Source organism: Rhinatrema bivittatum, chromosome 2 (assembly GCF_901001135.1).
Source record: "Rhinatrema bivittatum chromosome 2, aRhiBiv1.1, whole genome shotgun sequence".
In the NCBI taxonomy this organism is placed as follows: Eukaryota; Metazoa; Chordata; class Amphibia; order Gymnophiona; family Rhinatrematidae; genus Rhinatrema; species Rhinatrema bivittatum.
In genome coordinates this window covers 659905067-659922811 of record NC_042616.1, presented here as the reverse complement: position 1 = coordinate 659922811, position 17745 = coordinate 659905067, and the positions used below count along the sequence as shown (strand labels likewise).

The window sequence follows — 17745 nt, the reverse complement described above, 5'->3', positions numbered from 1 at the left end:
CTAACATCCTGCTGTCCTGTGAGAGCACCTGTTACAGGTAAGCAACACTTGCTATCTGTTCGTAACTCAAGACCGGGAATGTTGGTCGTAACTCAAGGGCCCACTGTATATTGTTCTAAATACTAATTGACTCTTATTTTGAAGATTTTCCTCCTACTTAGGGAGTTGGGGTATCTGTATAACAAAAAAGTGACGGGTGGGTGGGACTCAAACTAGTAACTAGCTGCCCATTAACCAGTACGCTCACCTTTTCAGATCAAGTAAGTGACCTTTGCAAACTCACAATTCTAATACTTAAAAGCAAACACTAACTTTTACTAACTCAAAATGAATATAAAATCTGTTTTCTTAAAAACATACAATTCTTTACACTTACAAATAAATACTAATTTATACTAGCTCACAAAATTAATCCAAAGTCTGTATATCCCTAAACACACAGAATTCTTAACAGTTGAAACAAGCACTAGCCTTAAAAACTAACACAGCCAACAATAGTTTAACCCTTTAAAAAAAATTTTTAAGAATTGAAGCATTCTTTCCCAGCAAGTCCTACTTACCCCAGCAGATGAAAGGTCTACATTCAGAGATGTTTATGTATTTGTTAAGACTATGTATTATTGTCGATTTTAAGTAGATCAATACTGTTGATTTTAAGTTGGTTATTACTGTTCCTAATTCAGTTCCTTACCATTCTACACCCTCTTCTATTGTTAAGATGCTACAATTACTGTTGACTTATATACTAGTTTAGTTATTAATGTGCATCTTATTCTGTTGTTATGGTGCTACTGTGTTCTTGTATGTTGCTCTTCTAATGTGCTGTACCCAACCTTGAGTAGATTTCTTATACAAAAAGGCATATAATAAATTCAGATAATCAATAAATAAAAAGTGAAGCATGACCCAGATTTGTATACTTTGGAAAAGAGGAACAGAGAGATGATTGAGACATTTGCAGGCAGCAAGCATTTGTGGAAAGTAAATTCTAGAAGGAAGGGTTATGATATGTCAGTTTCCCAAACTTGTCCTGGGGACCCCACGGCCATTTGAGTTTTCAGGGTAGATATGAAAAATATGCATGAATTAGGGTTCCAAATTATGCAAATTGATCTAAAACATCTGAAAATTAAACTGATTGTGAGATCCCAAGCGCATGCTTTTGAAGACCTGGTAAAGGTGAGGGGTAAATCCAGAGTTAATTAAAGAAGCAATTCTGTAGAGATAGGGTGCTGGATGGATGGTATGATCTCCTAATAGAGGTGGTAGAGGTAAAAATGGTATCGGAATTCAAGAACGTATAAAATGAAGAATCCATAATGCTTGGAAAGCAAGAATAAAGACACATAATCAAGTGTGATCTACATTCTTTTGGTAGCTAAGACAAAATAAGTAGTTTGATGAAAAGATTTATGTTCCCTTTATCTGTATACTCCTCCTCCTAAGACAGTCCACCAAGAATCAGAGGGGGAAATCTCCTTTGAGATTATGCCATTTGAGCTGTTGTGATGGTAAGGATCATTACCAGGGTGGCAGTCTCCTTTATCAACTATAGGGCATCACCTCCATGGCATGCCTGAGCCCTGTTGGCCCCATTTGGGACAGGAGAATTAAATAAGCAACTCCTGTTCTGTAGCATACAGCAGTATAACCTGAGCCATACGCCAGTCCTATATTGCTTTGCTGGTGAAAAATCTTGGGAAACAAAATCCTATACTTGTGCTTAGTAATTCATTTTGTTTGTTTTAAGGCCTTCAAAGAATACACAAGTGATGATATAAATGTAGCTCCTGAAGACCGAATATGGGTGAGAGGATGGTTCCCAATTCTCTTTGAATTATCCTGCATCATCAACAGATGCAAATTAGATGTAAGAACCAGGTAACAATCAGTATTTGAAATTAAAATTTTAAAGGTGGTGCATATGAATGTTATTTTGTAAAATCCCAAGTTTGCCAAAATATGATTTTTAAATGTGTATAATTTACCCTTTAAAGTAATTTTGTATAATATTTGTTACCACAAGCAACCGAGCTATGGCCAGCATTCAAACTGGTTATGTAGAAATCCAACACAAATGCTGGTATTGAGTAATACAGTCCCAACACTTCACTCAGATGTATAAATATATAGTTTCATTTATTCAAAAATTGGCAACTCCATTGTTATAATGCATAGTCTTTCATGCACACGGGGTCCCCCGACACGGTCCCGTGTTTCGCCAGCGGCTGCGTCGGGAGGGATGCCCATAAACTTAAACAGGAAATTCTAAAAATTAAATTACAAAGGACTGTATGAGAAATGGTAATGGTACAGAATCAGTACAAATTAGTGCACGCATACATTTTACCTTTAGACGGAATTCTTAAGTTCCTGGCATGGAGTGCGTTCAAGCAAGGATCCGAACCAACTTTAAAGCTGTCAAAACTCGCGCCAACCAGATTTTACAAACCAATCAGAGGAGAGGAAAAGCCAACCAATCACAGATGGAGATGTGTCAGCTGCAACCTATCAAAATCATGTAAAGTGAAACCATTCGATTTCTTTGTTAAGGCCCTTCGGTGTCACACAATCTAACCGATGTATCCACCTTTGTTCACAACGTGTCAATAAAATGTCAAAGTCACCACCACGCAATGAGGGTGTAACAGTTTCTAAAACAAAGAAGAATAAGTCAGATACTGTGTGAGAGTGTGCTAGCCAATGATCAACTAGAGGGGCCAAGTTTCGGGAATGTTTTATATTTGATCTATGTTCAATCACTCGGGTACGAATCTGTCTTTTAGTTTTACCTACGTATAACATGTCACAGGGACAACGGATGATATATACTACGCCTACAGAGGCACAGTCCGAATCTTGATGCAGGGTATAACACCTTGTAGTAAGGGGTTCAGTAAATTGGGAGAGAGTGGTTGTGTGTTTACATACCGAACAGTTTCCACAGGGTCTGTGAGTGCCCATCTGTATGCCACTAGAGCGTGTCGATAGAAAATCTGAGTTAGTCAGGATGTCTCGGAGGTTTTTCCCTCTACGGTACGTGAACCTTAAAGAGCTTTGAAACATATTAGAGAGTGCTAGGGAAGACCAATGTTTTTTGAGAATAATCGATATCGCATGGCTAGATGGTGAAAAAGGCAAAATGCAGTTTAGGGAAGAGTTATCATCTCTTCGTGATGGAAGAAATAGCCAATCCCGGTTAACATATAGGGCTCTCTTATAGGCAGATCTTAAAACTTTATAAGGGTACCCTCTCAGCCTAAACCGGGAGAGCATCTCCTTAGCTTTTTCTACATAATCAGTCGTGGAGGAGCATAGTCTACGCAACCTCAGAAATTGTCCGGTGGGGATATTCTTTTTAAGATGTTTGGGATGACAACTGTCGAACTTTAATATTGTGTTACGATCAGTGTCCTTGCGATAAATAGAGGTGGAAAAACTGGAACCTGTATTAGATATTAGTACATCCAAAAAGGGTATCTCCGAATAGTGTAAACAAAAGCTGAACTGCATGTGAGGGTTACATTGATTTAACCAGTCAAAAAATAAATAAAATTGTATTTCAGTCCCTAACCAAATTAACAAAATATCGTCAATGTAACGGTACCATGAATGTACAAAAATCCACCAGCTTGAAGGGTATATATACGTCTCTTCGAATTGAGCTACAAACAAACATGCTAAACTGGGTGCCATTGTGGCACCCATTGCAGTCCCTTTGATCTGTTGGTAAAAGGAAGAATCAAACCGGAAGTAATTTTTAGTCAACGCCAAGGTAGTGAGTTGCATTAGAAACGAGGTGGGGACCCTAGATGGTTCTGTGCGGGAGTTTAAAGTGTTCTCAATTACTGTAAGGGCTTCAGTTTGGGGGATGTTAGAATAAAGGGATACGATATCCAAAGTAATGAGTAAAAAAGGTGTTGAGGGAAAATTAACATTGTCTAATAAAGTGATAAGGTGGGAGGAGTCACGTACATATGATTTAATCGTTGGGACAAAAGGTCTCAAAAAAATGTCCACGAATTGTGAGAGGGGCTCCAAAACCGAGCCTATCCCTGATACTATTGGGCGCCCTGGTGGATTCACAAGGGACTTGTGAATCTTCGGGAGTATATAAAACACTGGTACAACAGGGCTTTGAATGGTGAGGAAATTGGCTTCCCGATTGGTAATATAATGATGGGAAACAGCATCCTGTACAATCGAAGCAATTTCTAACTTCAATATTTCTGTCGGGTCTGAGGGTAAGGGCAGATAGAAAGACGTATCCTGCAGCTGGCAAAGAACCTCAGTTTTATAATCCGCTCTATTCAAAACTACCACACCCCCACCCTTATCTGCCGATTTAATGATAATAGACGGGTCTTCAGATAAAGAACATAACAGAGATCTTTCATGTTTAGATAAGTTAAAGTGCATATATTGATGATCTTGAGTCAATAATTTAATATCATTCTGAACCAGTTTCTCAAAAGCTAGTATCATAGGGTCTACTGGACCTGGGGGAACCCATCTGGATTTTACTGAAACTAGAGAGTCGTCTTGTACAGGAGGGACATCTGAAAAGAACAGTTTCAGTTTCAGAGATCTAAAGAAACGATATAAATGAACCTGAACATCAAAGATATCAACCTTAGCAGTAGGCACAAAAGAAAGTCCTTTCGCAAGCAAATTTAACTCATCTTGTGATAATGTCCTGGAAGAAAGGTTAAAGACTATATCCGAGTTTACTGCCAAGGATCCTGTTGCTGTCGTGTGGTGCGAGTGGATCGCGAGTTCATTGGTGGACGGCCTCGTGTTCTCGAACCCCGATTGTTGCGAGGAACTGGTGCTGGATCTAAAAAAGCAGCAGCAATAGATGAGGATGATGAGGGTCCAGATATGGGTTGAATAGTTTGTTGTGGCGGAAGGGCGGACTCTTCGCCAGATGAGTCGTCTGATGATTGGGCAAAAGCCACAGTCTTCTTTGGAGGTTTTGTGGGGTTCATCCATTGAACGCACTCCATGCCAGGAACTTAAGAATTCCATCTAAAGGTAAAATGTATGCGTGCACTAATTTGTACTGATTCTGTACCATTACCATTTCTCATACAGTCCTTTGTAATTTAATTTTTAGAATTTCCTGTTTAAGTTTATGGGCATCCCTCCCGACGCAGCTGCTGGCGAAACACGGGACCGTGTCGGGGGACCCCGTGTGCATGAAAGACTATGCATTATAACAATGGAGTTGCCAATTTTTGAATAAATGAAACTATATATTTATACATCTGAGTGAAGTGTTGGGACTGTATTACTCAATACCAGCATTTGTGTTGGATTTCTGTATAATATTTGTTATAATTAGTTTTTTTTTAATATCTCTGTTAATGTCTGTTAATCATTTACTTATCACTAGCGAGAGTGGGCTACGGCTAAGTTAAAGTATTTGAATGTATTTGTGTATTTATTTGATATACTGATTATTCTATTATTGGTGTATATTTTGTATTTGATATGATTATTTGTTATATTTTTAATAATTGTAAACCCTGAGGGTTTTTCTTCAATGAATAAAAAATAGTCTGTAGCAGTGGTTCTCAACCGTGTGTCACCAAGCACATGCAGGTGTGTCACCACACTTTCCGGTCCCCTGCTGGCCCAGCTGCTCACCCTTCCCCAGTGAGATGTGAACTTTTCCTCCGCCCGGACTTAAAATACTGATAGCCCGGGCAGAACATGGCAGGATTGCTGGAAGAAGCACTCAGCGGTACTAGCAGCATGGTGTCTTCTTCCCAACCCCCCGCAGACTAGAAGAGGAAGTGGTGTGCAGAGGCCGCGAGCATGGGAAGAAGAGACCATGCTAGGTACAAGTGCATCTAGCATCGGCCCAAAGGAGAAGAGCAGCACGGCCTGGAGCAAAAAGAGGAGCAACTTCTGTCCCCTTGGCTAATGGGACTCCTTTCTCAAGGCTGCAAGGGCTGGAAGAAGAGGAGGCTGTTGTAGCCGCTAGTTGTTCTTCGGTGGGGGAGAGAGTGAGAGTGAGTGAGTGAGCAAGCGAGCATATATTTTTGAGACCCTGTGTGTGTGTGTGTGTGTAAGAGATAGCATGTATGTGAGTGATTGAGAGCCTGATTACGTAAGTGTGTGATTGAGATCCTTTGTGTGTGGAGATAGCATGTATCAGCCGATACAGTAAAAATCGCGGGAGAGCGGGTAAGTGCCTGCTCTCCCGGCGCGCGCACAGTAAATAAAATTATTCAAATTAGGGCCCACGGTAAAAAGAGGTGCTAGGGACACTAGCGCGTCCCTAGCGCCTCTTTTTGGACAGGAGCGGCGACTGTCAGCCGGTTTGACAGCTGACGCTCAATTTTGCCGGCGTCTGTTCTCAAACCCGCTGACAGCCATGGGTTCGGAAACCGGACGCCGGCAAAATTGAGCGTCCGGATTTCAACCTGCGGGCCAATTTTACATTTTTTTTCTTTTTTCTTTTTGATTATTTCTAACTTTTGGGACCTCCGACTTAATATCGCCATAATATTAAGTCGGATATTAAGTTTTTACTGCTTTTCTGTACACTTTCCCTGTGCCTAGAGAAATTAACGCCTACGTTTGGGTAGGCGCTAATTTCTGAAAGTAAAATGTGCGGCTTGGCTGCACATTTTACTTTGTGTATCGCGCGGAAATAATTTATAGGGCCATCAACATGCATTTGCATGTTGTGGGCGCTATTAGTTTCGGTGGGAGGGGGGTTGGATGCGCATTTTCGACGCGCTATTACCCCTTACTGAATAAGGGGTAAAGCCTGTATGTAAGTGTGTGATTGAGAACCTGTATATGTATGAGTGTGATTGAGAACCTACATAAGTGAAAGAGAGAGAGAGAAAACGTGTATATGTGTGTGATTGAGAGCCTATGTGAGAGAGAGCGAGCTTGTGTGTGACTGAGAGAGAAGAGAAAGATGCAAGCAACTCTCCCCCCCCCCCCCCCCCCCAATTCACAACAATCTCAGGACACCAAGAAATCAAACGTTTCCAGGTATGGAGAGCAGAGCATTTTTTTATCCTTATTATTTTTAATTATTGGTGTCTGGAAATTTTTGATATGAGTTTTTTAATTATTGGATATTCCATTTATCAGCTGTTTTGAAATAATCTGTTCTTTTTATTAGGTTTTACTGCTATTGATTTTATATTTCTTATTTTGTTTTATGAGGACTGGTGATGTTTCCCTTTTCTTTTGTTGCTCTGCATACAGTCTCTGGCTTATTGCTGTTTCCAGTTCAGTTTTGGTCTGCATGTTTCTATTTATGCTTAATATGGTCTCTTTATTCTTTATTAGTTAAGGGCTGCACGTGTGACTGAGGCGAGGATTTTTTCTGGCCTGTAGTTTCTGTGAAGGGCTCTATAGCATCCTGGCTTGTTCCATTTTCCTAATAGGAGGAGTATTGGAGTTTTAAGGCCTGGTGTACTATTTTGTGTTGCCTTTTCTTCGGTAAAGTGGTTACTGTTTGCTGGAAGTTGGTGGTGTTCTGGTATGGGAGGTTTACTATTTATGTAATTTCTGTTCAGAAACAGTTCTTCTTTCCCTTGTGTCATTCTTCATAATAAAAGGATTATTGGACCTTTTTTTTTTTTTTTTTTTTTTTTTTTTAACTTCTGCCATGGATTATAATAAACAGTGTGTCACACATGTGAACGTTGTCCGTCAGGTGTGTCATGATGGGAAAAAGGGTCTATAGGTATGAAATAACATAACATTTGCAGATTTTTTTGTGATTATAGTGGTCACCAAATGCTAATTTTGAGTACTCTTTTGAGGTACTTCCGGCGATCAGTTGGGGCGAAATCAGCCAATGAACAACCTCAAAAGAGTACTCCTTTTATATATATCAGTTGGGGCGAAATCAGCCAATGAGCAACCTCAAAAGAGTATATAAAAGGAGTCAGAGTAAACCAGACGGACTATTCTTCTGGCGATCGACAGAGGCAGATCGCTATGTGGCAGAGACAGTCAGCATTTTAAGAACAGCTGAGAGAAGAGTTGCAGACCCCGTGAAGTTGGTTTTCAGGATTCATCGAGGCCCCTGAGGAAAGGCTTTTACGTCTGAAACATGCAACGTGCATGTCGGGATCACCATTGAAGGACGGACACACCAACAATAACCGGGGAAGTCTGTTTTTACTCTTCATTTTCATCATTTTTAGTCTTATAGAGTTAACAACGCAGAGCACGCACATAACAACATTCTACCGCCACGGAAGAGTCTTCAGGTTTATTGGGATAAATATAAATATAAAAAAAAAATTCAAAAAAAGAACTTAAGGAGGAGGAGGAAGGTTAATGATTATAATACCACTTAATAGTGGTGCTGGGCACCTACACTATATATATGAAACCTTTCTCTAACTCCATATATTATTTAAAGGAAAACTTTTAATATATTCTAAATAAAATACATACCACTTGTTGTGTAGGGACCTGTATCTGTGGCAGTATGATACCTTTTAAATATTCCTCTATCTTATCTTCAGATATATCTGATCTTCTGGAATATAGCTTCTAGTAGATTTGAGTAAATCTATTTCGTATAGCTTCATTATCTGAAACTATTTCCCCCTGCTCATTTTTGATTTTCAGTATTTGATTGAGACTCATTTGTGCTTTGAGACGACGTGCTAATAACTTCCCTGCCTTGTTCCCCCTCTCGAAAAACTGTTTCACCTTATCTAGTTGATGAGCTATATTCCCTAAATCTAGATGATTGAGGTCTGCCCTGATTTTATCCAGTTGTATACGTACTCGAGAGTCTGAATGTCTTTTATGTCTAATTTCCAAATTACCCAATTGTCGTAAAATATCTAACTGTTGGCGCTCTCTATCTTTTTTGACAAATGCAGCTCTAGCAATCAGTTTGCCCCTGGCCACCGCCTTAAAACAGTCCCAGAGCAATTTTGGAGAATCATCAGCCATATCATTATCAAGTCGATATTGTTCCATCTCTTGTTTGAATTGATTTTTATACTGGTCATCATCTAACAGGCTCTCATTCAACCTCCAGTATCTTTCTCCCCCCTGTCCACCCAAGCCCTTCAGTGTAAGCCAGATAGCTGCATGGTCAGACCACGTTATTGCATCTATACCTGTGGCTTGCACATAGTTAACCTGGGCTTTGTCAACTAGAAACATGTTTATCCGGGAGGACGTCCCATGAGCCTTCGAGAAGAAAGTGTAATCTCGTTCTGTAGTGTGGAAGAGGTGCCAAATATCTACTAGATTCCAATCCTGCATTAGTGCCTTCAAACACTTTCTATGGATCTGGGAGTGTGTGCTTCCACCCCTGCTAGAGTCTAGAAAGGGATAACTGGTCATATTGAAGTCTCCTCCAACAATCAGTGATCTCTCTGCCCATTGTTGCAATACCTTAGATACTTTCTCTATAAAGGTCCCTTGCCCAGCACTCTGTGCATAAACATTAACTAATGGATATATTGCGTGCCGATTTTGATTTTAAGGAATATGTATCGGCCTTCCTGATCTCAGACTACAGTCTGAACATCCACTGTCAGATTTTTGGAAAAGAGGATTCCCACACCACTATATTTGCCCTTAGGTGTGGCCGCTGCAAAGAACTGAGAAGGGAAATTCTGTGAAGCTAATAACCTTTTGTATCTTTTTTTAAGTGTGTTTCTTGAAAGAATAATATATCCGCTTTGGTGTTAAGGGAATCTTGCAATAATCTCTTCCTCTTTTGGTATGTATTTAGCCCTTTGACATTCCAGGACATCACTTTAAGTGTTCCCGCCCTATTATTCATGGCCACAGAGGAGAGAAGCATAATTAAACCTGGAAACCATTGTACAGTCAGTTGTCTCCCCCTTCCAACTGCATGACACCCGAGAGTTAAACGTTAAACCCCGCATATCATATAAGCACTTCCACAGCATCAAGCACCCTCCATAATCTATTCCCTTATTTAGCTGCCCTATACCCTCCCCCCACCCCCATAATCACTGAGGAATAATATCATCCATTGCATAGCCACGTGGTGCCCCCCTATACACAATAATGAAACCTAATATTTGATCCACCTTTCCAACATTTCCTTACTCAGACTTATTACTCAATAAATGGTGATAAACTTCAACAGTTTGCAAATAGCTGTGCTGATCCAGCTGAATTCCACTACCAATATGAAGTATAAGTCATCAGCCGGGCCCGGTGCCCTGCTGTATACCCAAACTTTATGTAACCCCAGAACTCCAAGTATATCCGAACTTTGGCAAGTGGACTCAAATGTCTGCTCTTCTTGTTCCCATTTCTCCTTCGGAATGGCGTCTCAGGCGTTTGCCACCATATGGTACTCTCTGCCATCGTTGATGTGCAGCTTGGGAAGCACTAGAATGTACTTGCTGTTTGGTCTCAGGTGTCGTGCCCTTCATAATACCAGCTTCTTGCAAAATATTTGCCATATCCTCTACCGTCTGCACTCGCGATGTGGTTCTGTTGATGGTAAATTGCAAGCTGAACAGGAACAGCCATTTGTATCTGCAGTCTCCAGCTCTCAGCACTTGAAGTAGCTCGCGAAACTCCCGCCGTTTTTGGATTGTGATAGGGGAGAGATCCTGGAAAATTTCAACTTTACTTCCGTGCCATTGTAGGTCTGTTATTTGCCGCACCTGTTTCATTATTTTTTCTTTTAGTTGGAATTCATGAAAGCTGACTACAATGTCTCTGGGAATATTGCCTCAGGGTTTTGCCAGAGACCTATGAGCGCGATCCAACATGATATTAGGCTCCCCTTGCAGGGCATCTGCATTTCCCCCATTTAAAATCAACAGGCAAATGTCTTTAACTACCTTTGCCCAGTCAGCATTGGCATCTCCCTCATGGATCCCGCGAAAACGCAGATTCCCCCGCCTGGACCTGTTCTCAAGGTCCTTGAGCCAGGTGTTGAGGTCTTCTATTTCCTATTTGAGCTGAGTTATTTTGGTTCATGCTATGTCTAAGGCAGACTCCAGCGCGGTCAATTGGTTTTCCACAGAGTCTACCCGCTTCCCCAGCTCCTCATGCTAGTGCCGTAAGTCTGCTGCTAGTTGCTGGAACTCCGATTTTAGTGCTACCATTCCATCCCAAATCTCTTTAATCCAGGCCTGGAAGACCGCCCGCAAGATTTCCGGGTCGATCATGTTGCTCCCCGCCACCAGAGAACCTGCTCGCTGCCGCTCGGGGCTTTCTACGACTACGGTCTCCCCAGGCCCAGTATCCACTAGGCCCTTCTTTTTCTTTTTGGTCTCCCCATCGAAGGAGAACTGCCGGAGATCAGCGATGTTCTTTCTGACAGACATCTTAATACGTGATCGTGCTGTACCTTCAATTTGACAGCGAAAAGCCAGCGGATTGCTGTATTATATGGGGGATTGTTCAATTCCAAGAGGGGAGCTCGAGACTCACGCTGCCATTCAAGCGGATGACGTCACTTCCTCCAACTTCCCAGTCTTTTGCGTCGAGTGTCACATGTATGATTTTATACCCGCCGGTGAGAAATTGTACACGTGCATGCGATGAAAAGAGCTCCTGATTCTCAGAGAACGAGTCCGATCTCTGGAGGCTAGAGTGGCAGACAGAGAGGTATATAGATGAGACCTTCAGGGACATAGTGGCCAAGTCCCAACTTCAGACTGGCAGCCCTGGTGCTGCCTTGGAGGAAGAAGGTCTCATGATTAGAGAGCATCAACCTGGTGCAGCAGGAAAGGATCCTGTAGCAAGGACCTGCTCTCCAGATGGTGCATTGTTTTTTCGCACCAAGGATGTCTCCCCAAGGCCTACTGCCTAGGAAGGAAAGAAGGGTTAGGTCGGCCATAATAATTGATGATTCGATTATTAGGAATGTAGATAGCCGGGTGGCTAGTGGACGTGAGGATCACCTGGTAACATGCCTACCTGGTGCGAAGGTGGCAGACCTCACGCGTCACCTAGATAGGATTTTAGACAGTGCTGGGGAGGAGCCGGCTGTCATGGTACATGTGAGCACCAACAACATAGGAAAATGTGGGAGGGAGGTTCTGGAAACCAAATTTAGGCTCTTAGGTAGAAAGCCTAAATCCAGAACCTCCAGGGTAGCATTCTCTGAAATGATCCCTGTTCCACGCGCAGGTCCCCAGAGGCAGGCAGAGCTCCGGAGTCTCAATGTGTGGTTGAGACAATGGTGCAAGGAAGAGGGATTCAGTTTTGTAAGGAACTGGGGAACCTTTTGGAGAAGGGGGAGTCTCTTCCGAAGAGATGGGCTCCACCTTAACCAGAGTGGAACCAGACTGCTGGCGCTAGCCTTTAAAAAGAAGATGGAGCAACTTTTAAACTAGAACAAAGGGGAAAGCCGACAGTCGCTCAGCAGCGCATGGTTCGGAGGGAGGTATCTTCAAAGGATACTAATGATGCATTAGAATTAGGGCATCCCGACAGTGAGGTTCCAATAAGAAAAGTAGTCCAGGTGTCTAACTAAAAACTCACCTGAGCTAAAAAATTCTAACTTATCCCTATCAATTAAAAAGGTGCTTGAATCATACGAAAAGTTTCAAATCGACCGGCTTCTTCTTGAAGGATGAGAATCTCAGTTAGGGTACTCTAGGGCAGAGGTCCCCAACCACTGGTCCGCGGACCGGGACCGGGCCATTGGGGTTTTTTTGCCGGTCCGCGGCACCGCTCTCCCCGGCTACCATTCATTGGCTGCCGCTACTGCGGGGAGGCGGGGTGAGGCTGGAGACTCGCCTCCTCCAACCCCAAAAGGGAGGAGGCACGACCCGAAAATCAAGAAGATCAGCAGGGCCGTGGTGGAGCTCACGTCACCACGGCTCGAAGAAAACAGTCGCGTCTAAACGTGCAGGTGCTCCTCCTCCTTTCTGCCCACGCGGGGCTGGAAGAAAAATGTTGCCGGAGCCGCACGGGCAGGAAGGAGGAGGAGCATCAGCCGCGTGCAGAAGAGGAGCAGCGCGGCCCGAGAAGACCAGGGCTGCTGCAGAGCCCATCCTGCAGCGGCCCGTGAAGAGGAGGCCCAGAGGTGAGAGAGAGGCTGAGGGATTGTAGAGTGTGTATGTGTGCATGTATGAGATGAGTTGATAGACTGTGTGGGAGTGAAGACCTGAATGTTTGCAGAGACAGCATGTGAGAGCCTCTGTGTGTGCGAGAGAGACAGCATGTGACAGTGGGAGCCTGTGTGTATGAATGATTGTATGAGAGAGAGCATTTATTTATTTATTTTAAAAATGTTCTATACCGGCATTGTTAGGTACCATCATAACGGTTTACACTAAGGCATAAATATCAATATTGGAAACAGATAAATTCTATCACTAAACATGTGCCAATATATTACGGTAACATAGATCGTTATAATTATTCCTAAATGGTTGTGTTATATCATGTCCATTTTTGTAACAGGTTTAAAATAGATAGTTTAATCTTTGGTGATCAAAAATATTTAAGAATAAAAAATAGAACATATACCCATGTAGATTGGATTAGTGTGCTAGGGTGTTCTGCAGATCGCTTTTTCTTTTTCCCTGTGTTCTATTCTCCTTTCTCTTTGTTGTATGCTTGTTTGAATAACCATGTTTTTAACTGTTTTCTGAAGGTTTTGATGTCTGTCTGTAAGCAGATCTCGATAGGCATGGAGTTCCATAGCATAGGACCTGCTAAGGAAAGTGCTCTTTCCCTTACTTGGGTTAGTTTAGCCGTTTTAATTGAAGGGATGGTCAGTAAAGCCTTGTTAGCTGATTTCAGGTTTCTGTTAGGGACGTGTACACGGAGGGCTGTATTCAGCCATTCAGCTTTTTCATTATGTATTAATTTATGTATGGTACATAGTGTTTTATAGTGTATTCTTTGCTCGATGGGTAACCAGTGTAATTCCATTAGGGTTTCAGTGATGTGGTCTCTTTTACTTTTACCCGTCAGGATTCTAGCAGCCGTGTTCTGCATTATTTGGAGTGGTCTAATCGTTGTGTATGGCAATCCAAGTAGGAGTGCATTACAGTAATAAGTACTAGCGAAAATTAGAGCTTGTAATACTGAAAGGAAGTTATTTCTTGTCAGTAAAGGTTTTAGTCTTCTAAGGGTCATGAGTTTGGCTTTTCCTTCCCTTACCTTTAGCGATGTGTTGTTTTAGGTTACGTTCTGTGTCAATAATCACTCCGAGTTTTCTTACTTTCTCTGTAAGTACAATTTTTTTTTTGTTTTTGAGTGTGATAGGGTTTTGGATGTTTTCCATGCTTTTGCATTCCAAGAGTAGGAATTCTGTTTTTTCTATGTGACAGTGAGAGCCTGTGCTTGAGCAAGACAGCATGAGGGAGTGAGAGAGAGCCTGTGTGTGTGTGAGACTCAGGCAGCATGTGTCATTGAGAGACACTGTGTATGAATGATTGTATGAGAGAGAGCATGTGACAGTGAGAGCCTGTGCTTGAGCAAGACAGCATGTGGGAGTGAGAGAGAGCCTGTGTGTGTGAGACTCAGGCAGCATGTGCCAGTGAGAGACTGTATGTATGAATGATTGTATGAGAGAGAGCATGTGAGAGTGAGAGCCTGTGCTTAAGCAAGACAGCATGTGGGAGTGAGAGAGAGAGCCTGTGTGTGTGAGACTCAGACAGCATGTGCCAGTGAGAGACTGTGTGTATGAATGATTGTATGAGAGAGAGCATGTGAGAGTGAGAGCCTGTGTGTGTGTATGTGAGAGAGAGAGAAAGCATGTGAGAATGAAAACCTGACTGTGTGTTTGAGGGAAGAAGACAGATGGCGAGAAAAGAAATAGAAAAAAAGGCAATATAAAAGGAATGGCAAAAAAATAAGAAAGGGAAGGTGGGGAAAAAAATGCCTGTGACCAACCGATTAGAAAACTAAGATAAGACAGCAGATGTAAAAAAAAAAAAATTACTTTTTACTGTTTGGCACATGTAATCTTTGGGAATGTACAAGAGTAGCACTTTCTCTATGCGGATCTCACAATGTACGAGAGCATGGAGGAACTGGAAGCCCATGGGGCCTGCACAGAGGAGGCAGCAGAATGGGCTTCAGTGCCAATAGCAGCAATCAGCACCTCCCCAATAGCCTACCACTCTGCCGACTCCTTACCAACCTCAATTTAATACACTTTCTCTATGCAGACGACATCCAGATCCTGATCCCCATCAAAGAATCATACTCAAAAACCCTCGAATACTGGGATTCCTGTCACCTAGAAATCAAAAGCCTCCTCAACAGCCTAAATCTGGTACTAAACTCCTCTAAAACTGAAGTATTACTCATAACTCCTGACAACAATCTCACAGCTTGTCTCCCAACCAACCTACAAACTACTCATGTGAGGGATCTAGGTGTGCTAATCGACAATTAACTGAACTTCAAATCCCAAATCAATAAAACCACCAAAGACTGCTTCTATAAACTGCAAGTTTAAAAAAGGATAAGACCACTCTTCCACGCCAAAGACTTCAGAACCATCCTCCAAGCCCTCATTTTCTACTACTGCAACTCTACATTACTTGGACTCCCTTCCTCATACACAAAACCACTCCAAATGGTTCAAAACGCAGCAGCCCATCTACTAACAAACACTAGGAAAAGAGACCACATTTCCCCAGTCCTAAAAGACCTCCACTGGTTACCAATTCAGTTCATAGTCATTTACAAATCCATCACCTTGATATAAAAAATCATTCACCAACACACCATAATCGACCTACAAATTCCTCTCCGTTTATTCAAATGCACAAGACCGACCAGGGAAGCCTACAGAGGATGCAATGCCGGTATAAATAAATAAAATAAATAAATAAAATCAATAAGTACGTAAGGGAAAGTTGAAAATAACTTTCAAGAGCGAGTTCAAAAGGGCGGGAAACCGTTAAGAGGTAAACGGGTGGGGTGCGTGCAGTCCGCCTGGAGGATTCAACCCGGCGGGTTCGGTGGGACCGGGGTTTCGGCGGATCCCCCACCCCTTTCGCGGGGGGGGCGGGGAACGCCTCCCGGACGGCCCCGGCCCCGTCCAGGAATAAATAAATTAAATAAATAAATAAATAAAATCAATAAGTACGTAAGGGAAAGTTGAAAATAACTTTCAAGAGCGAGTTCAAAAGGGCGGGAAACCGTTAAGAGGTAATCGGGTGGGGTGGGGTGCGTGCAGTCCGCCTGGAGGATTCAACCCGGCGGGTTCGGTCGGACCAGGGTTTCGGCGGATCCCCCACCCCTTTCGCGGGGGGCGGGGAACGCCTCCCGGACGGCCCCGGCCAGGAATAAATAAATTAAATAAATAAATAAAATCAATAAGTACGTAAGGGAAAGTTGAAAATAACTTTCAAGAGCGAGTTCAAAAGGGCGGGAAACCGTTAAGAGGTAATCGGGTGGGGTGGGGTGGGGTGCGTGCAGTCCGCCTGGAGGATTCAACCCGGCAGGTTCGGTCGGACCGGGGTTTCGGCGGATCCCCCACCCCTTTCGCGGGGGGGCGGGGAACGCCTCCCGGACAGCCCCGGCCCCCGCAGGGCGCATTTCCTCCACGGCGGTGCGCCGCAACCGGCTCCGTGTCGGCTGGGAAGGCCCAGGGGGGGGGCAGGTGGCCCGCTGCTCCGGCGGCGCGTGTTATAGCCCCCCCTGGCAGCAGCTTCGCCGTTTCCCCCGCCGTTTCCTCCTTCCCCTTTGCCAACTGTTAAGTAGTCTTAACCTCATTCACTACATCTATGCAGACGATGTTCAGATTCTTATTCCCATAACAGAATCTATTAACAAATCCATCGCACTTTGGAACAACAGCTTACAAGCCACCACTAATCTCCTCAACAGTCTAAACCTGGTCCTCAATGCCTCTAAGACTGAACTCCTCTTCATTTCCTCCAACCAAGAAAACCTCCCATCTCAGATCCATCACAAACACCTTCTCACCCACACTCATGTGAGAGACCTTGGAGTAATTATAGACAACCGTCTTCACCTAAAGAATATGATCCAAACCACAACTATAAGATATAAGATTATATCTTAATGGGCCTCGACAAAGGAAACTCTTTCCTATTGATCTTGTTAGACCTTTCCGCAGCGTTCGACACGGTCAACCACGCCATCCTCCTAAACCAGCTTTTGTCCATAGGAATCAGCGGCACCGTCCTATCCTGGTTCAAAACGTTTCTCAATAACAGAGGTTACAAAGTTAAACTCCAAAACAAGGAATCCTCAAGATTTGACTCTGTCATAGGAGTCCCTCAAGGTTCTTCATTATCTCCGACCCTATTTAATATCTATCTTCTTCCTCTCTGCCAACTTCTTACCGACTTCAATCTAAAGTACTTCCTTTACGCAGATGATATTCAAATCATCATCCCTATCAAAGACACATACTCTAAAACTCTTGACTACTGGGAAACATGCCACCAGAAAATCAAACAAGTACTAAACAACCTACACCTCATCTTAAACTCATCCAAGACAGAAATCCTACTCATCTCTCCTGAAAACAATATCTCCAACACTACTCTTCCCACCAACCTACCTACCACACAAGTTAGAGACTTAGGAGTGATAATAGACAACCGGCTAAACTTCAAGGCACATATCAACAAAACAACCAAAGACTGCTTCTATAAACTCCAGGTTCGGAAGAGGATAAGACCTCTTTTCCATGCTCAAGACTTCAGAACGATCATCCAAGCAGTCATTTTTGCAAAATTAGACTACTGCAATTCCCTATTGCTAGGTCTGCCCTCATCCTATTCCAAACCACTACAGATG

The 17745-nt window shown here is 42.9% G+C and overlaps 1 protein-coding gene across 3 annotated transcripts in view; it reads left to right on the top strand.

Moving 5' to 3' along the window:
- The window catches only part of ARFGEF1 (ADP ribosylation factor guanine nucleotide exchange factor 1), a 626657-nt gene that overhangs the window by 499979 nt on the left and 108933 nt on the right, over positions 1–17745 (top strand). For all 3 annotated transcript variants that reach the window (XM_029591432.1, XM_029591431.1, XM_029591434.1), the window contains one exon: positions 1751–1881. In XM_029591432.1, coding sequence (XP_029447292.1) covers positions 1751–1881 — 131 coding nt within the window. The remainder of the gene's footprint in view (positions 1–1750; positions 1882–17745) is intronic.